Source organism: Sitophilus oryzae, unplaced genomic scaffold (assembly GCF_002938485.1).
Source record: "Sitophilus oryzae breed Bouriz unplaced genomic scaffold, Soryzae_2.0 scaffold_1693_pilon_pilon, whole genome shotgun sequence".
NCBI lineage: Eukaryota > Metazoa > Arthropoda > Insecta > Coleoptera > Curculionidae > Sitophilus > Sitophilus oryzae.
Window position 1 is genome coordinate 1,340,337 of NW_022146383.1, and position 27,273 is coordinate 1,367,609.

Sequence of the window (27,273 nt, forward strand, 5' to 3'; positions counted from 1 at the left end):
AAATCGTTTGAAATCAAATATAAACATAAAAAATATTTACAGCAGAAAAGGCGAAGGCGCTGGGTTAAACGCAGTTTCTACTAAGAACACGGAGGGGCGCTTTGACCCAAAATTTTACTATTTAGTTTCATATCTATCTTAATAGAAGATTATTTTCTTTTATCTATGGTGTTAGTTTGGTTTGGTTACAAGTAGGAGTCACAATGACATCAAAATCCGAGGGGTGTCTCACTTGGGTAAAAAATGTACATGTACTGCCAAAATATCATGTTACTTGCAAGCGACTGCCAATGACTGCGAAGAAGACTGCCTATGACTGCCATGTAATTATTATAGGCGACTGCCGTAAGACTGCCAATGACTGCCGAGAAAATGTACATGTAATTCCAATAGTGAGACACCCCTCGTCAAAATCAAATTCCCCATGCTGAAAAACTCCCAGATACCAATTTTTATCCAAATATCTGTTTGTTCAGAAATTATTTGGAAAGAACCGAAATAAAAATGAAACTTCTACACCCTGTATCTCCGAAACTAAGCATTTTAAGACATACATTTATACGAACTTTTTCACTTATTTTTATCTGCGGAATATGCTGCCGAAGTTTCCCGTATACAATTTGGGCCACCCTCTAGAAAAATGAATTGTACTTAAAAATCTTCGAACTTGGGAATCTTATTAATCGTTATTTTTTATACAAGACAATAAAATGGTATTTTATCGTCGACCGCAAAGATTACTTCACGAGCGATGAAATCGCGAGTCAATTAATTTCGGGAGACGATAATGCAATTTTATCGTCGTGTATAAAACAATATTTTTTTCCATAGCGAGTTACGTTTTAAAAAATATTCAGAAATTATTATTTCAAGGAATTTATTACGAGTAGAAAAAATATTGTGCTGGTTTGGCGTTGGTTTATATGTAATTTGACAAATAAATACAGCTGTCTCTTTAGTTGTCAGTTTTCAGTCAATATTTTTTAATTCTCCTTCGTGTGGATTGCTGATTGAATTAGAGCCAGAAATGGGTCAAAACGAAATAAGTAAATTACCAACAGATATTCAGGCTGAGGTGACAAACGCCATATCCAAACTACTTCTATTTAAATCCCGAATAACTGATGAACAGGAATACAAAAATTTTCAAAAATGGAAGCAATTAAAAAACGTGCGAGAAGAAATAAAGTTTTTAACCTATCCTCGCTGTTAAAGTATCATTTAATCTACTCTTGCGGTCCAAGTACTATTTTATCTAGTATTTTTGATAGATATAAGGTAATTTTAACAGTTGCTATGGAAAAAATAAATATTTCGGTGTATAGTTTATAGGTAGTTTATTTCACCAAAAACTTTCCAAGAAATCCATGTTTTTATATTAACTATTAAAACTACATCTAGACACTGTATACTACACTAAATATTATTTATTTACCGAATTAATAACCTTATTAATTTTACCCATTAAATTACGAAAATGATTATGAAGGGGACTCTTCACTCTAAAGTTCTTAATTGGGCAGACAATGGTGAAGATTACAAGACCGAGTGAAAAGAGCGTCTGTGAGGCCTTTAGATGTCCCAGATCGTCACCGATTGTCGATTGTTCTCGGAAACAGAGACGGGGGTTGATAAAAGCAGGCCATGAAAAGAGTTAATCGGTTTTAGATTGAGCAGATAGAACACAAAATAAAGTATTTTGGTGTTTAAAAATAAATGAAGTTGTCTAGGGGTTAAAATAGAAATTGTTCTTGCAGTTTTTTGACTAGTTTGTTAATATACAGGGTGGTCCGAATTGTATTCCGGCAACTTCGGCAGCATATTCTACCGATAAAAATAGGTAAAAAAAGTTCGTATAAATGTATGTCTTCAAATGCTTCGTTTCGGAGATACAGAGTGTAGAAGTTTTATTTTTTACATTATACATTTAAAGGTGCCCGGTGGCGTAGAGGTACAGGCTCTCGTCTACCAATCTCAAGGTAGTGGGTTCGAATCCCACACCCGGCATTTCATCAGCCGACTATTTTTATTAAAATAAAAATAGTTTGGGTACTTAGGTCGACTCAGCCTTAAATGAATACTTGGGATCCACAATCCTGAGGTAACAATAGGCGGTTGAAGCGTAGTGCTAGCCACGTTACCTTCCTTGTATACCGAACGGCTCTAGTATGGCAAGCTGTACCTTGCTACTCCCAAGGCGTCAAACGCTATATACGGGAGCTATTATTATTATTATTATATAAATTTAAATCACGTAACCAAACCAAACTAACTCACTTAATATTTTAGAGAAAAGATCAATTTTCGCAAATAAAAAGCTAAATCCAGACCCAAGACTTCCATAGTTTTTCGTCCTTTTTTCTTCTCCCTGAATCGCCAAGGTTCTGCAAAGAAGAACAAGGAGTTAGAAAGTTTAATTCCGACTTTATTTGCTTCGTTCTCGACGTTTCGACTTTGGCAAGGAAAGTTTTCAGGCAACCCGAGGCGTTCTGAAATTTTAAATATGGTCTAAGTTCGGATTTTTCCGCAGGTTTGATAGTTAAATAAGGAGTGATGGCTTTTTATTATATATTTTTTCTATACTCTTGCTTTATTAGTTTTTTTTTCATTGTGTTACCATGTTATATACTCCTCTCTTAAAATGAAAAAATATTACATCCGGATATACTTTAAGTAAAAAAAATCCCCCATGCGATGTGGACTTATCTATCACACTGTATAATTGTGGCCCAATTACGATCAGGGAAAATCTATTTTACTGGCCAGCATAATTTACTGACCAGCTTATATACGCTGTTACTATCTAAACCAAAAAATAAACTACTACCACTTTAATTTTGCTACTACCACCCAAAAATAAACTACTATCACCTTAATTTTGCTACTGCCGCCCAAAAATTAACTACTACCACCCAAAAATAGACTACTACCACTTTAATTTTGCTTTATCACCCAAAAATAAATTACTACCACCTTAACATTTCTACTACCACCCAAAAATAAACTACTACCACCTTAATTTTGCTACTACCACCCAAAAATAGACTACTACCACCTTAACTTTACTACTACCACCCAAAAATAAATTACTACCACCTTAATTTTACTACTACCACTCAAAAATAAACTACTACCACTGTAATTGTATTTAAAGTTAAGGTGGTAGTAGTTTATTTTTGGGTGGTAGTAGCAAAATTAAGGTGGTATTACTTTCAATTAATCTCAAAAAGGAAATTTTAAATTTGGTCAGTAAAATAGGCATTACGATCACGATGATATGAATAATTAAATCGCAAAACCAAATAAATAATTCTAACAAAACTGTTTAATTACAATCAACCCAAACACATAATTTCTTAAATTAATTATTAACGAATGTTTTAATGAAGAAAAATTGCCCAATTTTATTATGTATTTACTGCGCCATTCAAATATAAATTTTCTCTAAAGCGTCTTTGATTTATTCGTGGGAAATAACAATTACGCTTCTATCTAGATATATTACATGTAATTAGGTTAATAGCTGTTTTAGTACTTCGCTCGAAGGTTAGTAATTTGCGATCTGTCGATAAGGGTCGTTTTTCCCTATTTAGGACGGTATGTTTCCTTTCATAATTTAAATACGGGTAATTTTATATTTGAAATTTATTTTTATTTAGTATTTTAAACGAGCAATCGGTTGAAATCATAATTGTAACTATTTCACGGTAAATATCTCTTCTTTTAAATTATAGAGGTATGAGTAACTTTACAGAATAAATAATAGTTAAAAATTGAAAATACTGTTTTGTAGCAGGTTGTACTAAAAAATTAAAAATAATTTTTATTTTTTTGTTTCTTACTTTACTCTTATTTTAAACTCTCTAAAATTATTTAATTTTATCGAGTTGTAGAATGTAGAATGTTTAGGAGGGGGGTTAATCATCGCGACCTTACAGGTATACAGGGTGGCGTCTCTCATACGCCGTAGAAGCTCCAAGGAGAACGGGAGTTTATATCGAAATGAAATTTTGGTGGCATATGTAGGTTAACTGTCCTAAAAAAAAGTTACACATCAAAGTTGCGTTTTTTCTAATGGAACACCCTATATATTAATTGATTTTCGGATTCTAGGAAAAAAATAAAGGTGAGAGAAATCTAAGGATTTTGACATATTTCACATTTCGTGAAAATGAAGAGTAAATTTTAAATTTCGATAACAGCTGCCTAAATTTTAGTTGATTTTGTATAGTCTGATATTTAATTACAGTACCCATTGTATGTTAAACCAAATTGAAATTTGACCCGAAAAGTTATACAGGGTGAGACAAAATTAATATGGAACATTGGTCACTTTTAAAAGCAAGTTACTCCTTTATTTTAAATGGAACACCCAGTATATGTTGCCGGTGTTCAATGGGGAATTTATATATCAAAACATTATTAAGGTTGTCTACCTCTCAGACAAAGATTTTCCTAGATATTTTAATTTTTATGATTTTGCGTCAGTAGATCTTTATTATTTGAAAAAATCTAGGTGGCTGTGTGATATACCTTTTGTTAAATTAATAAAAATTAAAGATTGTAGAGTAAAATACTCAACGGTAATAAAAAGATCACGTTTAAAACACATTTTAATTATTACAGAATTAAAACTAGATATAAACCTATAATTATGTGACAAAAATTAGCTAGATGAAATCATATGCTCAAAATGCTTTCTTTCCTGTTAACTGCATAAAATGATTGTCTTTTCAAAAGATGATTATCTTTTCATTTTAGAAGACATATATATATATAGAAAAGCAGCTACAATAATTTCTTTCATGTTGTCGACAATAGTTGGTCGAGTTTTGTAAACACTGTTTTTAGATACTAGATAAAATCAGAAGCATTTTAGTATTTTATTAATTATTGAATGCACACTGCATTCACCAACTAATAGAATCATATATATATTATTACATCATAGAAAAAGCGCAATGTTTGTTAAATTGTAAGACAGCGCCCCCTAACGTCTACGTTTAAAAGCTTATTATTGTTGTTTATATGGTATAATATAGAGTAAGAAACGCTCTTTTAAACGAGCCCCCATTTGTTGAAATCCAGAGTTATACTATAATAATAATAGCTCCCATATATAGCGTTTAACGCCTTGGGAGTAGCAAGGTACAGCTTGCTATACTAGAGCCGTTCGGTATACAAGGAAGGTAATGTGGCTAGCACTACGCTTCAACCGCCTATTATTACCTCAGCATTGTGAATCCCAACTACTCATTTAAGGCTGAGTCGACCTAGGTAGCCAAACTATTTTTATTTTAATAAAAATAGTCGGCTAATGAAATGCCGGGTGTGGGAATCGAACCCACTACCTTCAGATTGGTAGACGAGAGCCTGTACCTCTACGCCACCTAGCACCTATATCCAGAGTTATTAATATTTAAATAAAAACTAACTTCTAACTCCAACCTTCCTCCACCGCTTTAGTTTGGCAAATTCATAATTTACTGAAGAAGGCTATTATTTATAGTTGGTTAGGTTGGCCTCTTTGTCTAGTCAAAATTGTGTAAAAACAGGTCGGTTCTTTTAAACTACAAAGCGGTTCAGAGCAGTTCAAAAGCGGTTTAAAGCGGTTTAAATCTATTTATTCTTGTTTATTAGCATATTTTAACCGTTCTTACCTGATTTACATCACACTCCGTCAGTATCTGGACCGGAAGTGGCTGTCTGGCTCAAATGGCCTAATGACCACCTTGGTGTTATTTTTGATCGCTGATATCTTTGAGACGGTTGATCTGAGGAACTTTGATCATCAGACGTTTTTTGTAGAGCCTGAAGTTTCCTATAAATCTTCTCGCGAGGATGTTGCGGAAACGAACCATTCCGAAATTATTAAAATTTAAAAATAAAAAAATAAAATTTCCATATTATTTAAATGGAGAAACCACAAATAAATTGAGGCAAACCTTAATATTAATATTAAGGGTTCTACTAGGCGCCAACATTTTTGTTTCTAATGTACTTTCAACTTTTCAACACCATAAGAAAAAAATATTTATTTTGAAACACCCTAATGGCAACACTGTCGCTTTTAGTTCCACACCGTTTTCGATATGCCTTCGCTAGTGGAATTAGAGAAAATGCGTGTTTTATGCGTACTATGCCGCAAAACGAGGAGAGGCTCCACCGTACAGCACTTGAGACAAAAGGGGAAATCAAATCAGCTTTGTCACGAATTTGCCTATTAGGTTGCGAATCTTCTCAATGCGGTAATGCGCGAAACACGCGTCCAGTGTTAAAAGTAAAATGTTTTGATGGATTGTGGTGAATTAGTGCTTTATTTTGCTAGTGTAACACCAAGGGTTCCAACCCCCAATTGTAATCTTAAAGTGGTGTAAAAAACCTGAAGTTCTACAAACTATATAGCATAACAAATCCTTTTTGGATCTTATTAACCAACTCTGTATTTTTATTTTCCATTTTTGAATCACCCCGTATATTAGCGTGGAAGTGAAGATGTTTTTAATCCATCTCTACCCATTTAATCTATGCGAAGAGATCAATCAACGACTGGAGAAAACCGACAGAAAAATAAAGGCGGAAAGATCAGGAAAAACGGTCTAATTACACAAACACAAACTCGATTTTTCCGGAACGGCTTTCCGCGTCGACGAGCCAACCTTTTTATATTCAAAGTTTACACCCAATCAAACATCTTTATGAAAAGCGTTTTTGAGCAGCTTCTCATCTCCCTTAAAAACCTCATTTCCTTCTGTCTATTATTCTTTTTTCCTTTTTTTTTTCCTTTTTTATCAAGTCGTTTTTGTTACATTTCAAATGTCGGAAACTGGGTATATGGGAACGAGAAAATTGAGTTATTTTTTCTTATATAGGGCGTTTGATGCTATTTTTGATCATAGTGATTTAAAATCAGAAGCAAAATTAGTAATTCCAGCATTACTTTACCATTCTAAGTTAGCCAAAAGATACAAACCAGTTGTTGAGAACAGATTTTAATAATTTTATCTACATCAGTGAGTTAAGAAGCTCTTAACTCATGCATTTTGAGTGAGTTTAACTCACGCTTTGCACTAAATACCTACTAAATACAAATAAACTGTTCTGTTGATAATAATTATAAAAACATGAAAACTTATTTTTTATAAATGTTAATGATACAGTTTGAATAATCTTTCAAGTAAATGTCTGATGAAGCATATATATTCATTTTGATAGATATCATAGTACGTATCATTAAATAGAAAGCCCAAAGAGACGAAGTCTTATAAGTAGCGGATAAATTGGAAAAATATGTTATGAGTACCTTTTCATTTCCATAGTTGTGTACTTTTTTTTCGGTGCACCATTTTTCATATTTGAGTATGTATATTCATAGTTCTGTTTCGAACTTGCTGGAAGCAATCCAGAAATGGCTCTGAATGCCTCTTCTTCGATGTCAGAGGGAATACTTTCCGAATCGCTCATTTTTTAAACTAGTGACATCGATATTATGTACTGTCATATTGACACTTTTAGGATAGGTATATAGTTAAGTAAAATAATTTTTAAAATTCATTGTGTGTTTTTATAGTTAGACGTAGATAAAATATTGTACAATACACGCGAGTTACCTCCATTAAGATACTTGTGTGGTTACACAACTCGTGCTACGCACTCGTGCAACTTTCACACGCGTATTTTAATGATGCTGTTGACTCACTTGTATCGTAAATATCTATTTTCGCACATTTTCATCCCTCGTTTTACCTTCTTAGAGGTTGAATTCTCTAAAATATCTTCTTAGTGTTTACTCACAACACTCAAGGAATAATTGTGCTAAGTTTCGTACTTTTATAATGTCATTTATCAAGGGCGTGCATGCAGGGTGTCCTAATATTCCGTGGACATAGAACACAAAACATCCCCCTTTAGAACTTCGTCTGTCATGTTGAGAAATGAAAGTAAATAATAAAGCGCCTCTCGTGTTTGTTCGCACTCAAAAAATTTCAATTAACGCCTGTATATATTTTTAATATATTTTTACATTTTTTTAATTGAAAAGTAATATATTACATTTAAATGGAATATATTACATAACAATTATGTCAATTACAGGATTACAAGTTTATTTTCTAACATTTTTTAAATAAAACAAATTATAAAATTTAAATATATGTATATTTGTCGTAGGTATGAAAAAAGTAAAATATAAAATGGACAAACGCTTACTTACATTGCAATAAAACTTCCACTTTTAGTTTTGCAATCCAAACGCAATATTTCTATTTCACAAATAAAAATATCCTACACTAAAATCACTGAAACTTCCGCGGCTGACAACGAAAACTGAAAAATATAACGGCACTTTTTGTTTTGGACCTGCATTGATATGCAGGTCATACATACATACATATTTAAGATTCAAATATTATGACATATATGTCAGTTGCCGTATAAAATGTCATCTTGATAAAAAGTTAGTTATTGTCAAAAGTAGTTAAAATCATGTTAAAATATTAAAATTTACAAGTTAATTTTAATATTATTTAATTTTATGTTATATTATTTCAACAACAAACACATAATAGTACAGCGTAATGTTGATACATTACGCTGTACTATTATGTGTTTGTTGTTGAAATAATATAACATAAAATTAAATAATATTAAAATTAACTTGTAAATTTTAATATTTTAACATGATTTTAACTACTTTTGACAATAACTAACTTTTTATCAAGATGACATTTTATACGGCAACTGACATATATGTCATAATATTTGAATCTTAAATATGTATGTAATATAATTTAAATTACTATAATGCAACTTTATACTAAGAAAACATTTATACATTCAGAAAATACAACAAAGTCTAATAATATAGTTTGAACACAATAAATATTGAATTAAAATTGAAAAAGTTAAGCGCGACCCCTTGTGTCAAAATTAGTTGATTAAATTTTCGCAATTCTTACACCATTTGATGACCGGTGGCGCCTCTAGTGTTTGTTCGGGCGGTTGGTCTTTTACTCCCGCTTATGGCCATTAAAGAAAAAGTTCTAAAGGGGGATGTTTTGTGACATAGAATAATGCTTTGATGCTTGAATAATAATATAATGTTTTGTGACATAGAATAATTATTCTATTCACAATAATGTGAATAGAATAATCGACCGAAAAGATTAATTCATGAGCAATGAAATCGCGAGTGAATTAATTTCGGGAGGCGATAATGCAATTTTATCGTCGTGTATAAAACAATATATTTTTCCATAGCGAGTTACGTTTTAAAAAATATTCAGAAATTATTATTTCAAGGAATTTATTACGAGTAGAAAAAATATTGTGCTGGGTTGGCGTTGGTTTCTATGTAATTTGGTAAATAAATAAAGCTGTCTCTTTAGTTGTCAGTTGGGAGTCAACATTTTTTAATTCTCTTTCGTGTCGATTGCTGATTGTATTGGAGCCAAAAATGGCTCAAAACGAAATAAGTAAATTACCAACAGACATTGAGGCTGATCCAAACTACTTCCATATAAATTCCGAATAACTTATGAAAAGGAATACAAAAATTTTCAAAAAAGGAAGCAATTAAAGAACGTGCCAAAAGAAATAAAGTTTTTAACCTATCCTCGCTGTTAAAGTATAATTTAATCTACCCTTGCGGTTAAAGTACTGTTTTATCTACTATTTTTGATAGATATAAGATATACCGGGTGCGTCTCAAAAGTGGCTCACCCCTATAACTTTTTTATTTTTTCAGATAAAACAACGATATTTAGTATGTTAATATATGACATAAATTGGGATTGATTGACGTATTCAATTGTTTTTAATCTCTTCCTGTTTCACCGGAAATGACTATAACTTTTGATTTTTAAATGGCACCCTCGGTATTTTTTACTTTATTAGATACAAAATGACACTCGAATCGATGAATGAATGAATCGAATGACATATCATATGTCAACTTTTGACATAGTCCCTCAAAAACAAATTCTATTTTAAATTTCAATCTAGAGTAACATAACTGTGTTAAAAACACTAATTTTTAATCAAGGAGCCTTGGAAAAATAGATTTGATCGTCTAATGTTTTTAGTGTCTTATCCTGGGCGGTTAAAAGATGCGCAAATCGTATTTTTCATCATATCTCAATTTCTTTAAACGGAACGAGGGTGTCTCATTAGCATATTTGGAAAAAACATTTTTTACGAATAATTTGATACCACACACTTGATATTTTGAGTCAAATTGTCGTTATGAACCGCATGTTACAATTTCAAATAAACCATATGACAAAATGTCAAAAGTTGACATATGATATGTCATTCGATTCAGAGTGTCATTTTCTATCGAATTAAGTAAAAAAATACCGAGGGTGCCATTTAAAAATCAAAAGTTGCAGTTGAAAACAATTGAATACGTCAATCAATCCCAATTTATGTCATATACTAACATACCAAATATCGTTATTTTATCTGAAAAAATAAAAAAGTTATAGGGGGTGAGCCACTTTTGAGACGCACCCGGTATATAATTTTAACAGATGTTATGGAAAAAACACTTTTTTTAAGATATTTTATATAAGCTATGTAGGCGCTTAAAATATTTTGGGGTGGCTTTTTTTCCTTATATCTTTTTTATTTTTTCAAATAAAAAACGTGATTTGGTATGTTAGTATAGTATATGACATAAATCAGGATTGATTGACATATTCAATTAGTTTCGGTCACTTCCTGTTTTACCGGAAATGACTACAACTTTTGATTTTTAAATGGAACATCACAGGTATTTTTTTTTATATATTTGGGAACTTTTACTTTTTTAAATTAATTATAAATTTTAGAGAAGTAATAATATGCGCACATTAGAATTAGAATTTTTAGAATTTAGAATGAGTGGGAGGGGGGTTAATCACTTCGACCTTACAGATCCATTGTGTCCCCCTTTCTTGAATCATAACTCATCATACAGTCCCAGGGCTTTGACAAAAGCCAGTATCTGGGACGGTTTTATAGAGGGTAGTTCTCCATCTCCAATATCAGTCGTACCAAAATTCATGGCACGAATGGTTGTCGTCTCGGCGCACTCAGTGATGAGGTGTACTGGTACTTTCACCATCTTCCCCACAGAATCTCGCATTCGCCGTTTCTTCTTAGTTTCAATCTACTGAGGTGTTCATTGAGGAGACAGTGTCCTGTTAAAACCCCGTGACAACTTTGAAGATTGTTCTTACTCAGACCCAGGAAGATCTGTGATTTTTCTTGATCATAAGCCCTCAGAAACTTCTTCGAGTGTCTTAGACCGTTGCAAGATTTCCATTCCAGGTTGCGGATGGAATCTTCCAAGTTCTTGAGTTCCGCCTTGAGTTGGTTACCACTTGAAAAGCAGAACGGTTCTGGTCCAGTTAGTGGAGTGTTCGCTCCTTTCCTAGCTAGATTATTTGCTTTTTCATTGCCTTCTATCCCTTGGTGAGCAGGCACCCAGAATAGGAGGACTTTGTTTTCTTTGCCTAATTTATTCAGCTTCTAATGCATTCTTTGACCAATTTCGAATTGATTGATACTGAGTTGATCGCTTTTAACGCTGCTTGACTATCAGACAAGATGGCTATTTCTTGTTTCCGATAGTTCCTATCTAAGATAAGTTGTACGCATCTTTCGATAGAGTAGATTTCTGCCTGTAGGATACTAGGGTAAGTGCCCATTGGTTCGGAGTAATTAGCTCTCGGCCCAAACACTCCGATCCCTGTTCCCGTATTGGTTTTGGAAGCATCAGTATACCAAGTTATGGTATGGTCTTTTAACTGCTGGGCAAGCGTTTCGCTCTTCCAATCGATGCGCACATAGTGCACGCACTGTTTTTTTTTCTCCAAAAATATTTTTCCTTCTAAAAATAATTATAAAATGTAGTTTCATGGTTTGTATTTTAGTGACGATATATTTCCACTAACGAACGCAAGCGACCCTAAAATGAAATAAATTGAAATCCCATTTTTATTTTAATCTTATACACTCGATACGAAGCGAGTGAATTTGCAACATACATTGCAGGTAGCAAATTGTTTATTAGTATTCTTGCAGAAGAAAAAGAGAAATTTTTCAAGAATTGAGCAAGCGAGAAAAATGTTCGTGAGTATGAAACCATTTTTTACAAGACGAGACCTCAGTGCGGAACTCAGAACTCGAATGGCCAGATGCTACGTCTTCTATGTGTTACTCTATGGATGTGAGAGCTGGACACTGGATGCACAGACCGGAAAGAGAATAGAAGCCTACGAAATGTATGTGTACAGACGGATGCTGTGAATCTCATGGGTACAAAGGATCACCAACGATGAAGTACTCCAGCACATGCAGAAACAAAAAGAGATACTGAACACCATCAAAGAAAGAAAAATGCAATACCTGGGTCATGTGATGAGAGGTGATAGATACGAAATACTGCGCCTCATAATAGGGGGCGAAGTGCAAGGGAAAAGATCAGTAGGAAGACGCCAGAACTCATGGCTAAAAGATTTAAGGAGATGGTTTGAACGCTCGTCTGCGGAAATCTTCCGGGCTGCAGTTTCCAGAGCCACAATTGTCATTTTATATATATATATATATATATATATATATATATATATATATATATATATATATATATATATATATAGCATATATATATATATATATATAGTATATATATATATATATATATATATATATATATATATATATATATATATATATATATATATATATATATATATATATATATATATATATATATATATAGATAAGAAGAAGAAGATTCTTGCAAAATCTTTTCCTACTTACACTAACTTATCGTTATATTTTGGACAATTAACACTATAGTAAATTCAACCCCAAGATGCACCAAACGTAAACAGAGACATGAGGCAAGCACGTGAACAGGAACGCTGTAGTAATATAACCAGGACCGCACTAAGGTCGGATATTTCAAATCATAAAATTATTATGTATATTTTTATGATTTTTTTTACTATTGTTTATATTTTATGATGGAAATTTATATTATATAAATGGGTAATTATTGAGAAAACTGGAAATCGTCCTATTTTCACCAAAATTGGTATACACCCTATTTTGAGGTCGTAGATTACGAATCTGACCAAACCTAACCAACCAGCGGTCTCTTATCGTTTTTCAGAAAAACGGAAAATAATTTCAACATTGAATTTTTCTTTATTTCAGCCCTATAAAGTAATAATTTCACTATATTTTTATATTGTATCATAGTTTATCTAAAAGCCACACTTGATTCAGGATTGAAAAATGTCTAAAATTTTACTGAAAAACACTTTTTTTAACAAAATAACAAAGAAAATTGAGACCAGATGGAAGTTTGACATTTCATATATTCTTCTTTCTCTCTCCTATATAATGAGAGAGACAAATATTTGAATTTTTTCGGGTGATTAGGGATTTTAAATAAATTACCTATTATGAGATTTGACAATAGTTAAATATACTTATATCTACAAAGTTACGCGGAAGAGTTTTAATTACATTGCTTTCAACTTCTATGCTTAGGGAGTTGATATTTTTATGTTATATTATATTAAAAGAAGATTAAACCTCTTCGCAAAGAAGTTATATAAATACTATTTATAAGCACGAACTTGCATGAAAGAGTTTTGATTGCACTGGTTTCAACTTCTTTGCGGAGGGGGTTGATCTTTTTTTTATATAATATAACAAAAAAATATTAACACCCTCCGCATAGAAGTTGTAACCAATGCAAACAAAACTCTTTCGTGCCACTTCGTGGTTATAAATAGTCAGATCTCATTGGTAAAATAGCAGTTATGGGAAGGAGCCGTTCCTCAGACAACCGCCTTTCGTAATCCCAGAATGAGCGAAAAAAACACGCTAAATTTACGTTCAGCATTGTCAACGTTGCTTTAAATGCCAGAAACACATAACCCAACATTTTCAGATTGTTTATAAATTTATTTTGCAATTTTCCTCTATTATGTATAGAATTGATTAAAAAAGTAACAGAAAATAGCAAAAACCTCATTGTTTATTGAATGCCTAACAAAATATGTGCTAGAAAACCTTAAAAATATGAGAAATTAAGTAAAATTCTATGTTGAAACTATTTTCCGTTTTTCTGAAAAACGGTAAGAGACCGCCAGGAAAAATGTTCAGATTCGTAATCAACGACCTCAAAATAGGATGTATACCAATTTTGGTGAAAATCGGACGATTTCCAGTTTTCTCAATAATTACCTTTAATTATTATCAAATTACATATAATTAGAGAAATAAAGTGATGGGAAGGGGGCGGGAATATTAAAATATTACATTACTCTTTGGCACGACCGATTTTAACAAATTTGGTGTTTTTTAAAAGTGCTTAATTTGTCCTTTAAAATAATTTTTTATTTTTTTTATCTTTTTATTTTTTTTAAAAAATCAGTAGTACGATTTTTTTTATTTTCATTATTGACAGCAATATCTGAATATTGGTATAAATAGGTATCTGTTTCTATAATACTATTTGCAAAAAATGCAATGATGTAAACGTTTTTACATCATTTAAAAGACCAATTGCATTATAACATAATTTAATACATTTTAGTTGACAAAAAAAGCACTTAGTTTTCATGCTTTCGTAGCCTGCTGTATTATCCGTTTTAAAGTATAACGACATTTTTTTTGAAAAACTAGTCAAATAAAAACTTCTATTTTTAAACATAACATTTACCAACATTAGATTTACAAAATTTATAATTTTATTAACATTTACAAAATAATAATTTTATATAAAATATATAACTTTTGACTTTTTGTAGTAGGTACGTGTGTACTAATTGTAAAAATATTTTATGCAAACATAAATATTATTTTCTCTATTTGTAACTTGTAACTTTTACGAAGTGATCAACAATTATTATTGAAATAGTTGACTGTTCTGATTTTACTCGCTTGGTTGGGAATACATTTAAAAAGCATTTTTATGTTATCAAACACTATTCCTTAAAGCGCTATGCAAGCCGACCCTGTAAAAAATCTCAACGGCCTACCTCAACGGCTCTATGGCTGGCCGGCCAATCAGGGTAGATTTCGCCGCTGGCACGTGCTGATTACGCACTGTGCATTTGTTTATACTGGTGCATTTTGAATTTGAATACAGTTTATATCTTTATAAATTACAGCTTATATGCTATTCTGATGTATAAGCTATATTATTGTAAAGTTTCATTAAAATCCATGCGATAGTTTTTTTTTCATCCATACATACAAACTTTCGCGTTTATAATATTAGTAAGGATAAATATTTTGTTTTTGAAATATACAACTTAATTTACGAAAAACTGTCCTTTTAGCCCCAAAACTAACTTTCCTGAAATAGCTATAATTCTCTCCCCCAAGTCTTTTTTTTCTGTTTTTCTCACTTAATCCCATTTTTTTCTCTGGAGCCATAATTTCGGCAGCCTGTGCCGCACCTACTCTTTTTTTCCTCGGTTGTTAGCAAAGAGTAATTTTCAACAGATGGCACTCCAAAAGTTTTCTTCTTTTGATTTCTATTTTCGCACTTTTTCTTTTGCCTTTTCCCCGTAGTTTAGATGTCGACTTTTCAGTTTAAACAGTTGGCAAGTTGTTCTTGAAAAAGGGGCTTTGTTAAAAGTATAACTTAATAAAGTGTGCAAGAAGACGTAAACAGTTATAAGACGTAAAATAACAGTATATGTATTGTTTTATTAGGAGTAAAAATGACAGACATAACAGGCCACATTTCTGACATAATAAGTGAAAAGTTTTGTTTGGTTTAATTTCCCTTCGCTCAATATAACATTTGTTTAATTTTTATACCGGGTATTTTTCAAAAATGGCCCACCCAACCCAAAAAGTAAGATTTGGTATTTACATATATGACATAGATTAGGATTGATTGAAATGATAAAATTTATCATTTCAGTCAAATAACTATCTATTCAACATGTTTATTTTTTGTCAATAATGACATGTACTGGCTATTTCCATTCTAAATATCTTGAGAACGGTTGCTTGTAGTGATTTTTAAAAAGAGAAGAGATTACGTAAAAAAATCACGGAAATGTATATTTTTTTCACTCAGTAGTTTTATACAGGTACGGACGAAAAGTTATTACTCCTCAAAACAGTTAAAACACATGTAGGTGGCGCCGCCTACAAATAGGAGTCGTCATATTGACATCAAAACCAAATTTCTCATATTTTGCTACTACCAATCAGAAATAGACTACTACCACCCAAAAAATAAATTACTACACCTTAATTTTGCTACTACCACTCAAAAGTAAATATACAACTTTTAATTTTGCTACTACCACCAAAACATAAACTACTACAACTAATTAATAACAATAAAAAAAAAAAAATAACTTACAAAATTCACCCCCTTGAATTTTTGCTATCCAACACCTTATTTTGCCTCCACTACCACCAAAAAATAGACTACTACCACTTTAATTTTGCTACTATCACCCAAAAATAAATTACTACCACCCAAAAATAAACTACTACCACTTTAATTTTGCTACTTCCACCCAAAAATAAACTACTACCACTGCAATACTAGCAAAATTAAAGTGGTAGTAGTCTATTTGTTGGTGGTAGTGGCAAAATTAAGATGGTAGTAATTTATTTTTGGGTGGCGGTAGCAAAATTAAGGTGGTAGTAGTTTATTTTTGGGTGGTAGTAGCAAAATTAAGGCGGTAGTAGTTTATTTTTTGGTGGTAGTAACAAAGTTAAGGTGGTAGCAATCTATTTTTGGATGGTAGTAGCAAAGTTAAGGTGGTAGTAGCAAAATTAAGGTGGTAGTAATTTATTTTTGGGTGGTAGTAGCAAAGTTAAGGTAGTAGTAGTTTATTTTTGGGTGGTAGTAGCAAAATTAAGGTGGTACTACTTTCAACTAATCTCAAAAAGGAAATTTTAAATTTGGTTAGTAAAATAGGCACTCCCGACATATTGTTCTCAGATTAACCATTTTATTAAGCACTGTGGCGCTAGACGAATATTTTTTAGGTTTTGAGTGTGGTGCGTCAAAAAGAGGACCCTTACAATACGCGGGAGAAGAGACAAAAAGTATGATCAAAGAGAGGACTGTCCTCTGGAATAGAGGACAGTTGTTGGTAACCCTACAGGTCAGTTACAACAATATTAACTCAAAAACGGTTGGACCTTGATTTGTTGGATTGATCTTTGATTTGTTGGATTCGTGTACAAAAACCGACAGAGAAAATATTTTTTTAAATAAATTATGTTTGGAACTGGCTATTACCTAGCTTATTTGTAATAATAATTGATGTATTGTCCACTGTAAATCAGTGAGATACTTAGACATTATAGAACATAAATTCAACGGGAAATAATGAGAAAATGGCATATTAAAATCTAGAAAGATATTGAAATATACAGGGTGGTCCGAACTGTATGTAACGAAACTTCTGCAACATATTCTGCAGATAAAAATAAATAAAAAAGTTTATATAAATCTATGTCCTAAATTGCTTAGTTTCGGAGATACAAAGTGTAAAAGTTACATTTTTATTTCAATTTTTTCCAAATTATTTCTGAAGTAACGTCAATATTTGGATGAAAATTGGTGTCTGGGAGTTTTTTGACACGAGAAATTTGATTTTGATGTCAATATGACTCCTACTTGTAGAGGGCGCCACATGTGTGTAAACTGTTTTGAACTGTAATAACTTTTCGTCCGTACCTGTATAAAACTATGGAGTGAAAAAATATACATTTCCATGGCTTTTTGCGTAAAAAATGTCTCTTAGTAAAAATCGCTAGAAGCAACCGTTCTCAAGATATTTGGAATAAAAATAAACACGTTGAGTAGATGACAAATGATAAATTTGGGAAATTTTATTTTTTTAAATTAATCATAAACTTGTCTGCGAAAAAATGATGATAAAACAGTTTCTGTTAAACTTTTTGTACAAAAACATTTCAAATTTATGATTTCAGTCTAATAACTATTTAGTAAACATGTTTAATTTATGTCAATAATGACAGGTATTGATAATTTTGATTCTAAATATCTCGAGAACCATTATTCGTGGCGATTTTTACCAAGCGATTTTTTTTACGTAAAAAATGTCGTAAATGTATATTTTTTTTAACTCGGAAGTTTTATACAGGTACAGACGACAAGTTATTACTGTTCAAATTAGTTATAAAATATGTAGGTGGCGCCCTCTACAAGTTGGAGTCATATTGACATCAAAATCAAACTTCTCATGTCAAAAAACTCCCAGACACCAATTTTTATCCAAATATTGACGTTACTTCTGAAACGATTTGGAAAAAATCGAAATAAAAATAAAATTTCTATACCCTGTTTCTCCAAAACTAAGAATTTTAGAACATACATATAACCGAAGTTTCCGGAATACAGTTCGGACCACCCTGTATAGAAAATAATTGAATCAAAATATAAACAAAAATAACGAGAACAAATGACAGAAACTGTCAAATCGATTAGTGTCAATCCTTCAAATATCATTCGGTTAATAAGTCATCCATACCCAAAGACTCAACCAAAGATTAATATTACCAAAAATGTTACTGTAACAATCTTAAGTAACTTTCTAAATCCAATAATATCACTTAATCTGATTTAATTGAAATTGTAGTTCTCCGGTTACAATAGTCGATCCTAATTAACTGCCATTTTACGAGAAATAATTGAATGAAATGACGAATGAGAAGAACAGCACAAAAGAAGTTTCAATTTTCGACAAACATAGCGGTAATTACCACCCTTATGCACGAATCAACCCTCAATTGTGTCAAATTTCATCTCACGTTGTTAAATTTTCGGTTCTTGTGTCATATTTCTTCGGATTTGTCATTTGTCATAATAAGGAATGACTCAGTAGTATATCAAGATATTAGATGCAAATAATATAAATTAAAATACAAATAAAATATTAAAACCGTTTCAGAAACAAATTTTCTTATATTTTTAACTCATGTTTGTTAATGAAAAAAATACGATGTAAATGTAATGACAGTTATAGACTCGGTTTCTTCTACACGTAGAAAATTACTAATTTTCTATATTTTTACATGTCCAGACGTAGAAAATTAGTTTTTTATATTGTAAGCTTTTTTTGTATATCACATCATATCATATGTCAACTTTGGACATTTTCGCATATGGTTTATTTGAAATTGTAACGTGCGGTTCATCAGAGCCTATTTTTCATCTGGTCGGGCCCTCTTTTCCAATAAAATTCAAAAATTCTCTTGTTAGTTTGGGTTAAAAAAATTAAACAATTATTTTTATTTTTATTTTTTTAATAATTTAAAAAAATAAATTAACATTATTATATTCAACAAAATAAATAATGAAAAAAACAACAATTGATCCTAATTTTAAAAAATAAATAATTGTTTTAACAAAACCTAGAATAAAACTTACCTAAACAAAATTTCTAATAGTAAATTAACAAAATAAAAAAAAAACTTTCTTTTAGTGAACAAGAAATGCTAATTTCTCTGCTATGTAAATTTATATTTGAAATTATGAATATTTTACAACCTTCAACGGCCCCCCCCAGACCACCGATAGGCCCTGCGGTTCATAACGACAATTTGACTCGAAATACCAAGCGTGTGGTCCCAAATTATTCGTAAAAAAATGATTTTTCCAAATATACTAATGAACCACTCTCGACCATTTAAAAAAATTGAGTTATGATTGAAAATACGATTTGGGCATCTTTTAAACGACCAGGAAGAGACACTAAAAACTTTAGATGATCAAATCTATTTTTTCAAAGCTCTTTGATTAAAAATTAATGGTTAGCAGCCATGGCACTCTAGATCGAAATTTCAAATGCTATTTTTGTAATTGAAAACTTCAAAAGCTGACATATTATGTCATTCTCTTCAGAATGAAATTTTTTATCGAATAAAGTGTACAATACCGATGGTACCATTTAAAAATCAAAAGTTGTAGTTATTTCCGGTGATACAGGGAGTGACCGAAAGTAATTGTGATATAACATATACGAAATTTCGTTTTTTTATCTGAAAAAATTTAAAAGTTATAGGGGTGAGCCACTTTTGAAAAATACCCGGTATATTAATCCTATATTCAAATTCTTTCTTGTTTCCTCTTCAACCTGAGCCTGACGTCGCACAAATTAAACCTGCTCCAATTTGAGCCAGTCGAGGCACACATTCACCCCACTCGAAACGTAAAGAACGCACTAAAAACCCCTTTGGGCACTCTCTGATTGCTGAAGGGTGAAGGGCGACGCGTCTTGTAGAACCAACTAGAGGGGTATACACGTACATTACACAAAGAAACGAGTGTTTTATAGTCTAGAAAGGGGGTTGGAAACAACCAGAAATGTACCGAGGATGAAATAAAATCTCTGCCTTAATTGACAATCTCTGATTGAGAAATATGATAGAGAACAACGATACCGCCGACGCCCTCTGGGAAGCCATCAAAGAATCGCTTCCACCGATAACTTCAATCTCAGTCGTGGATGCTGAACATGGCTGGACACAACTAAGAGATGCGATTCACAAAACCAGCGTAGCAAAACCAACAAAACGAAACAACCAGACTGGTTTAACGAAAATCAACCGCATATACAGGCTTTGTTGGAACAAAAGCATAGAGCACATCAAGCCGTCACTGCAAATCCACACAATCCAAGACTAGCAGACAACTTTAAGGCAGCCAACAACACGCTCCAAAGAAACCTGCGACAACTAAAGGATAACTGGTGGTAGCAAAAAGCTAGTCAGATTCAGGAGTATGGCACGCATCACGACTATCGTAAATTCTTCGAGGCTGTAAAAGAAGTATACGGTCCAACTAAGAAGGCAAGATGCCCAATCATGGCACAAAATGGCGAACTTCTAAAAGAGGAAGAGCAAATCAGAAACCGCTGGAAAGAGCATTACAGCCATATCCTTAACCAAGAAAACATCCCCAATATGGAAGCACTCAACATAATACCTCAGTATAACAGCCTCGATGTATTAGACATTCCAATAACAGAACAGGAAATAAAGGACTCCATAAAACAGCTTAAAACAACAAATCAGCTAGCTGTGACGCGATTCAGCTAGCTGTGACGGCGGAAATCTATAAGTATGCAAGTAAAGAACTTATTGGTCATATTAAGGCTCTCTTTGATGTCATATGGGAAAGCGGAGAGGTACCTCAGGACTTTTGCAACGCGAATATAGTGAATATATTTAAGAACAAAGGAAGTGCATCAAACTGCGGAAACTACCGAGGAATTTCACTACTGGCTATCGGAGGAAAAATTCTTGCAAAAATTATGTCAACCGCCTGCACCCACATATAGAAAAAATCCTCCCAGAATCGCAAACGGGTTTTCGCACCAACCGCGGTACCGTCGATTCCATATTCTCCATCCGGCAACTACAGGAAAAAGTAAAAGAGCAGCAGTCTAAACTTTACGTTTTATTCATCGATCTAACAAAAGCCTTCGACTCTGTGAGCAGAGATGCACTTTGGGCAATTATGAAAAAGTTCGGAGTCAAATCAAATTTCTTACAGTGTGTAAAAGCCTCCATAATAACAACAAATCAAGAGTGTCATATGATGGATCACTGAGCGATCCCTTCCTAACAAACAGAGGCCTTAGGCAGGGTTGTGTCTTAGCGCCTCTCGTATTCAGTATATTCATGGCAGTGCTCGCCATTATAGTGGACAGCAAACTGCAGGAGAGAGGTTTGGGCATTAGATACAGATACGACGGCGGTCTGTTCAACATAAAAAGACTCAGGGCAAAAACACGAACAAAATTCATCACAAAACTACAATACGCTGATGACTGTGCTCTAGTTGCAAATACGTTAGACCAATTGCAAGAAATGTTGAACACATATACATGAGCATATGAGGCCTTGGGACTTAAGCTGAACATCGATAAAACTAAAATTTTATGCACTCCCCCGGAAGATCACAACAATGTCATAAAAATCGGAGATGAGCTGTTGGAATATGTAGCGGAATTTAATTACCTCGGCAGTTTGATTTCGGAAAAGGCCAATATCGACTCTGAAATTCAGCAGAGGATTAGCAGCGCCTCAAAGGCATTCTTTAGAAATTAAAAGACAGGGTTTTCTACAATCATGACTTGAGGACAAAAACGAAACTTGCGGTGTACCGAGCGATAATAATTCCCACCATGTTATATGGAAGCGAAACCTGGGTGCCGTACCGCCGACACATGAACGCATTAAACAAGTTGCAACAGAGACATCTTAGACAACTCTTAAGAATTAAATGATTCCATCATGCCTCAAACATATCGGTCCTTGAAAAAGCTAACTACGAGAGTATTGAAGTCATGATTACAAAGTCCCGCTTAAGATGGGCTGGTCACGTATGCAGAATGCAAGAAAACCGCATACCAAAATCTCTGCTTTACGGTGAGCTTGTAGACGGTAAGAGGAGGCCGGGTGGACAACTCAAAAGGTTCAAGGATATTTTCTACGAAAACTTGAAGGGAATTAACAAGCAGAATGAGTGGGAAGAGGCAGCCCACAATAGAGCGGAATGGAGAAGAATTGTAAAGTCAGTTAAGAGCGACAACCAAAAATAAAGAGGCAACAAAGCAATGAGATTTTTGAATGTCTGGAGTGCGGTAGGCAGATAACATCACGTATCGGGCTTTTCAGTCACAGAAAAGCTCATGAAAGAAAACGCCTTGCGTGACCATCTTCTGATGCGTGTCAAATACTCGTCAGCGAGTAATGGCGGTATGGTATGGTATGATTGAGAAATTTAAACTTTTCATTTCTAACATTGGTGACAATGGATGTTGATGACAGTTCTTTTGTTAGGTAGAGATAATTAATAAATGTTTTTCACATTTTTATTTCGCAAGTATCATATTACATTATTATAGACTCAGATGCAAAAAACGCAGAAAACGGAGAAATTTTTGATCAAATTTAAAGTGTTATAACTTTCATATCTTTAGCCCTATTTTTATGATTTTTTTAGCAAGCTGTATATAATTATATCAACTATAATTCGTAATTAAACTCAGTTTTTATACACTTTGGTTTTTGGCATATTATACAGGGTTAATCGAGGGGTTGTTTTTTACCTTAACATTTTGTTTTCTCTCGTACAATTGACAGATGGAAACTTTCGTTTTTAAATTAGAAAGAAACACTAAAAAGTCAAATAATTTAGCTACATATTGCTTAAAAAATCATCAAAATCGCCCTATTAGAAGAAAATATATAAAACTTTAAAATACATCAAAATTTTAAGGTGTATTTATGGTCTTTCGTGCCAGTGAGTAGAAAAGTAATCATTCTTTCCTCTAGAGCGGTTCCATGTGCAAACTTCCATCAATGCCAAGTAATGACCAATTGAAAAGTAATTAAATGACGTTCAAACGCATGGGGGACATCTAGTGGCGATGCAAGGGCGTTTTTCATTTCAGTTTTTAGCTATTGAAGCGACCGAGGGCCCATACGCACACCCATGCACTCCCATTCTGGGCTCTCTTGTTCTAGAAGGGGTATTTTAATGAGAAAACGATGACTCAGCGCTGACATTCTTTTATATTTTTCCGATTGTAGTGGAAGGATGTTAATTTCAAACGGATATTGAAACATTTACCCTCCTTTGTCAATAGAATACGTGTAAGCTTTGTTATTTGCGGTTTGTGGCTTTTTGAAAGTACTTAATCCTCTTATAAAAAGATTTTGAATCAGGATGATACAGCCTTATACAACTTACCTGCTTATTTGAACCTCCCTTTTTATAGTTTACTGTTGAACCCGCTAACTTCATACTGCTTAACAGTGAAGTGTTTTGGTGGTGCGAATGACTGATTGACCGAATGATCTGGAATTATTGGGACCAACGATTGTGACAGTATTTTCATTTGCTCTCTATACCGGGTGCGTCTCAAAAATGGCTCACTCCTATAATTTTTTTATTCTTTCAGATAACAAAACGAAATTTGGTATAATAGTATATGACATAAATTAGGATTGATTGACGTATTCAACTGTTTTTGGACACTTCCTCTTTCACCGGAAATGACTACAACTTTTGATTTTTAAATTGAACCCTCGGTGTATTTTTACTTTATTCGATAGAAAATGACACTCTGAAGAGAATGACACAAATATATAAGTCAACTTTTGACATTTTCTCTTAAAAACAAATCATATTTTAAATTTCAATCTAGAGTGCCATGACTGTGTTAAAAACACTAATTTTTAATCAAGGAACCTTGGAAAAATATGTTTGATTGTCTAATGTCTTTTTAATGATATATCATTTTTTGATAATCTAATGTCGTATTTTTTGGAAAAAGCATTTTTTTACTAATAATTTGGTACCACAACATGAATTACTAGTGACTAGTTTATGGAATTTTGGGATACTGAATTGTCATAAATCACCGCCATTTTTTCTGTACAATTTGGTGACCCACAAGTATCCAAACTTTCGATGGCATCAGCTGTGGGGTTTCCCCAAACTAATACGCCTTTATATCGTCCTCAGTAAAATGTCTCCGGCAAATGCTACAAAACCGCGCCAAAATTTACAACTGTCTCTAACTTGGACCATTATCTCCGCACATGACTAATTTATCTCGATAACCTTCTGGACTTTGGTCTGTTTTGTTTCGGTATAATGGGGGAAGACAAAAAAAGCGGACAAGTGGGCTCGCCAAACGAGGGTTCCGTAGAAATTTGTAGGTAATTATTAAAAATTAATAATTATAAAATAATAAAGACACTATTATTATTATTATGTTAAACCGCCGCGGTAGTAAATACACACACCTGAAAAATCTAGGGATATCATTTTATTAAAGTTAAAAATAAATGTATTCAATAAACAACGACATATTTGTAGGCCGATTCTTTCTACTTCGATTGAAACGAAGTAGTCACACTAGTTATTTCTAAATTTGGGATATTTGCAGAAGTGTTTGTGCATTTTTTGTCAAATGTATAAAAAGCACCTAGCATCAATTGTTCGAATTTAACCTGTACTGGCTATGTTTTTATGATAACTGGCCAGAATTCATTCAACTAACTCTGTTTAGTATTAAACGACATTATGGAGCGTAGACATCTTAACAGAGACAAAATGCTAAGGGCCATGGGTATGCTTGAAGCTGGAATGCGCCAAATCGACGTAGCTAGAGCATTAAATACAACGCAAAGTGTAATATCGCGATTCAGTGCACGCTACCGTGAAAGTGGTGATATTGCTGAAAGGCACACAAGACGACATCGCATTACTACCCCTCAACAAGATCATTTTTTACAATTAAATGCTCGACGCCGACCGACTCTTACAGCACCAGAGCTTAGTTTAATTCTCCAGGAAACACATAATGTAACCGTTAGTCCTGACACTGTTCACAATAGATTAAGAGAGGTCAACTTAAGAAGCAGACGCCCATGGAGAGATCAACCCTTAACGAGGGGAAATCGAAAGGTATGATATTTGTGGGCTCAAGATCATGTTCAGTGGTCGAATGAACAATGGGCCAATGTTCTCTTCACGGATGAGTCACGCTTTGGAATTCATCCGGATTCGAGAAGGCTTAGGGTATGGAGAGAACCGGGAAATATTATTCGGTTGGATCATGTTCAGGAAGTGCACCCTTATCAAGGTGGAACAGTTATGGTCTGGGGAGGAGTCCAGTTAGGCCGAAAAACCGATCTCGTTTTTCTTGAAAAATTTCTAACAGGAATCACATATCGTGATTTAATTCTTGAGCCTGTCGTGTTACCATATGCCAATGACTTTGGGAGAAACTTCATTCTCATGCATGACAATGCACGGCCTCACACAGCCAGAGTGGTAAGTGAGTTTATCAATGCTCATCAATTAAACATCTTACCCTGGCCGGCACAATCTCCTGACCTCAACCCCATCGAGCACGTATGGGACGCGGTCCAAAGAAGAATTTTGAGAATCGGTATGCCTCTTGAAACTCGTAGGGATCTGGTTCGGGCCGTGAATGCAGCGTGGCAGGCTGTACCTCAAGAAGAGATCGACAACCTGATCAAGAGCATGGAGAGACGATTTAGGACTGTAATGAACAGTACAGGAGGCCATACCCTTTAGTAAGTAAAAATGGTTTTATCTTTTTTTTTTAATTCACAGTTTAGAATAAAAAAAAAATGTGTGTATTTTTTTGAGTTCAATAAAAATCAAGGTAAATTTGAAAAATTCGGTAAATTTCGCATTTTTTATTTCCAATACGTCCTGTAAACTATTTGTTTATTTTAATTTTATTATATCAGAAATGCAAATAATGAAATTACTGACAATGGCTGGATAAAATTGTAATATCCCTAGATTTTTCCGGTGTGTGTACATAAAAATATAACATTTATCTGCTACCGTCTGCTACCATGACAGTATGGAAAAACAAAAGTTGAGCGTAGGGACAAAACTACCGTAAAAAACGCTAAATTGACTCATACGAACGACAAAACGATCAGTTTCCTGCTAGATCGTGTTCGATTTTTCTGGAAATAATATTATGTTTAGGCCGTCTTTCCGGATTTAGCCGTGCTAAAAGGGCCAGAGCCCATCAAACAGATTGATCGATGGTGATGTAGCGTTTCGATCTGTTACTGTCACCCCTCTTCCACCTTCAGTGAAAGCGACATGAATCCGATTCAGCTCGAAGCAAATTAGATATTTATTATACTTCTTATAGGTCTCTGTATGGGAAAAACAACCAAAATTTGACTTTCCAGAAGTATACCGGGTTGTCCGAACTGTATTCCTGAAACTTCGGCAGCATATTCTGCAGATAAAAATAAGTAAAATAGTTCGTATAAATGTATATACTAAAATGCTTAGTTTCGGAGATACAGGGTGTAGAAGTTTCATTTTTATTTCGATTTTTTCCAAATAATTTTTGAAGTAACGTAAATATTTGGATGAAAATTGGCGTCTAGGAGTTTTTTGACATGAGAAACTTGATTTTGATGTATCGCATTATTCGTTCAGAAACGCTGAATCAGTCAGTCAGACTTCTTCAGTGGCAAGAAACTAAGTAGAATAAAACCATTTTCTTTAAGTAGGACAAAAACTATCTGGGTCAATAAGACAAACGAAATATAGTATCAAATCGTCGAAATTCTTCCTATATGTATGTTAGTACAACGCGTGTGTTCAAATAATGGGCATAATCCTAGATGAGGGTGCCACCCTTAAAATCTCTCACCCTTAGCATCACCCTGTCCTTGCATTAT

The 27,273-nt window shown here is 33.2% G+C and overlaps 1 protein-coding gene across 1 annotated transcript in view; it reads right to left on the bottom strand.

Moving 5' to 3' along the window:
• Positions 1-23,824, bottom strand: part of LOC115881007 (myrosinase 1-like) — a 33,033-nt gene extending 9,209 nt beyond the window's left edge. Inside the window, 1 exon segment of the mRNA XM_030898357.1 lies at positions 23,771-23,824. Coding sequence (XP_030754217.1) covers positions 23,771-23,824 — 54 coding nt within the window.
• Positions 23,825-27,273: the final 3,449 nt, after the last annotated feature.